Genomic DNA, 2329 nt, shown 5'->3' with positions numbered 1-2329 from the left:
GATGGGGAAGGGAGTAGGAGGAGGAGGGAAGGAAGGAGGCAGGGGGAAGGAGGAGAAATGTATAAAAATTAAAAGAATGATAAAAAGTAATAGTTGTCATATAGAAAAAGAAATGAAAAAAAACGACAAAAGGCTATAAAGACGAACAAAAAAAAAAAAAAAAAAAAAAAAGAAAAAGAAAAAAAGAAAAAAAAAAAACCGAACAAAAAAACAAAAAAAACAAACATAATAAAAAACAAAAATAAACGACACAAAAAACACGAAAGATAAATACAAAAGAAAAAAAAAAAAGAAAAAAAAAAAAAAACAGAAAAAAAACAAAAAACTCCCCCAAACAGCGAGATTATCCGGGGATTTAAAACTCATTAATACAAAAAATGCAAGTGTAATGGTATGGCCTCTAAGTAGGCTAAGAATGTCCAAACTTTCACATTTGACTTCGGGGGGTGGAAGGAAAATTTATGCTTTGGTATGCCTGTCGGGGGGTTGGTATGGGGTTGGGGTTTGGGTATGGGGTCGGGGGGTTTGGTATGCGGGTCGTATTTTGGGTTTTCGGGTCGGGGGGTTGGGTACCGGTCGGGGGGTTTTGGTATGCCTGGGGGGTGGTTTAGCCTGGTCGTGGGGTTTGGGTATCCTGGTCGTGGGGGGGGTATCCTGGTCGGGGGGTTGGTATGTCGGGGGGGTGGTGGTATGCCTGGTCGGGGGTTTGGTAGCCTGGTCGGGGGGTTTTGGTATCCCTGGTCGGGTGGTTGGTAGCCGGGTCGTGGGTTGTTTTGCGGGTCGTGGGGTTTGGTATGGCTGTTCGTGGGGTTTGGTAGGCTGGTCGTGGGGTTGGGTTTATGGTGGTCGGGAGGTTGGTATGGTGTCGTGAGGTTGGGGCGGGTGTGGGGTTTGGGGATGGCTGTCTGAGGTTTTGATGTCGGTCGGGGGGTGGTAGGGCGGGTCTAGGTTGGTATGGGGGTTGAGGTTGGTAGGGCGGGGCGGAGGTGGTATGGCTGGTCTGATTGGGGTTTATGGCTGTCGTGAATTTGGTAGGTGGTCGTGGGTTTGGTTGGCTGGTCGTGGGGTTGGTATGGCTGGTCTGAGGTTGGTATGACTGGTCGTGAGGTTGGTATGCCTTTGTCGGGGGTTTGGGTTGGCGGGGTCTGGGGTTTGGTAGGCTTCGGAGGTTGGTATGGCTGGTCGGGGGGTTTGGGTAGGGCTGGTGTGGGTTGGTATGGCTGGTCGTGATTGGTATGGCTGGTCGTGGGGTTTTGGTATGGCTGTGGGGGGTTGTATGGCTAGTCGGGGGGTTGGTATGGCGGTGGAGGTGGTATGGGCGGTCGGGGGGTTTGGTATGCTGTCGTAGGTTGGGTATGGCGGGGTCCTGGGGTTGGTATGGCTGGTGGGTGGTTGTATGTTTGTCGGGGGGGTTGGTATGCGGGTCGGGTGGTTATATGCCGGGTGGGGGGTTTGGGTATCCTTTGTCGGGGGTTTGGATGCCTGGCGGGTGGTTGTATGGCGGGTCGGGGGTTTGGGTATGTTGGTCGGGGGGTTTGGGTAGGGCGGGTCGGGTGGTTTGGGTTTTGGCGGGTCGGGTGGTTGGTTGGCGGTCGGGGGTTGGTATGCGGTGGGGGATTTGGTATGTCGGGTGGGGAGGTTGGTATCCTGGTCGGGATGTTGGTATCCCTTTTTCGGGGGGTTGGGTGGGTCTTTTTTCAAAGGTTTGGTAGCCTTTTTTCGGGAGGTGGTATGCTTTTTTCGGGGGGTTGGTTTGGGTCTTTTTTCGGAAGGTTGGTATGCCTTTTTGGGGAGGTTGTTGTTTTTTTCGGGAGGTTGGTATGCCTTTTTCGTGGGTTTGATATGCCTTTTTTCGTGGGTTGGTAGGTCTTTTTTCGGGGCTGGTATCCCTTTTTTCGGGATTTGGTATGCCTGGTCGTGAATTTTGGTATTTTTTTCGGGGGGTTGGACCCCTTTTTTTTGGGGGGTTGGTTAATCCTTTTTGGGGATTTTGGAAAGCTGTTTACTTATTTATTTATTTATTTTTTTTTTTTGGGAACTTTGATATACTTTCCCCCCGGATGATTAGTTTTCCGGGTAGAGAGGTATTAGTCCCTTTCATAATTTGGTATGCCTTTTTTTAGAATTTGGTATCCCTTTTTTTGGATGGTTGGAAATTCTTTGGGTTTGGTATGACTGTAGCCCCCCCCCCCCGGGGGGTTTGGGGTATCTTTTTTTGGTATCCCTTTTTTCGGAAATTGGTATGCTCCTCCCCCAAAGGTTTGGTATGCCTTTTTCGAAGGGTTGGTATCCCTTTTCCAAACGGTTAGTATCCCTTTTCCCCCTTCAA

General features: G+C 49.7%; 1 protein-coding gene across 1 annotated transcript in view; it reads right to left on the bottom strand.

The window, feature by feature from the left end:
* Positions 1-607: 607 nt before the first annotated feature.
* The window catches only part of LOC119570051 (extensin-like), a gene marked incomplete at its 5' end in the record, with an annotated part of 8762 nt that continues 7040 nt past the window's right edge, over positions 608-2329 (bottom strand). Inside the window, one exon of the mRNA XM_037917962.1 lies at positions 608-1381. Within this exon, the coding sequence (XP_037773890.1) occupies positions 608-1381 (774 nt within the window). The remainder of the gene's footprint in view (positions 1382-2329) is intronic.

Source organism: Penaeus monodon, unplaced genomic scaffold, assembly GCF_015228065.2.
Source record: "Penaeus monodon isolate SGIC_2016 unplaced genomic scaffold, NSTDA_Pmon_1 PmonScaffold_2125, whole genome shotgun sequence".
In the NCBI taxonomy this organism is placed as follows: domain Eukaryota; kingdom Metazoa; phylum Arthropoda; class Malacostraca; order Decapoda; family Penaeidae; genus Penaeus; species Penaeus monodon.
This window is presented reverse-complemented; position numbering and strand designations above follow the sequence as displayed.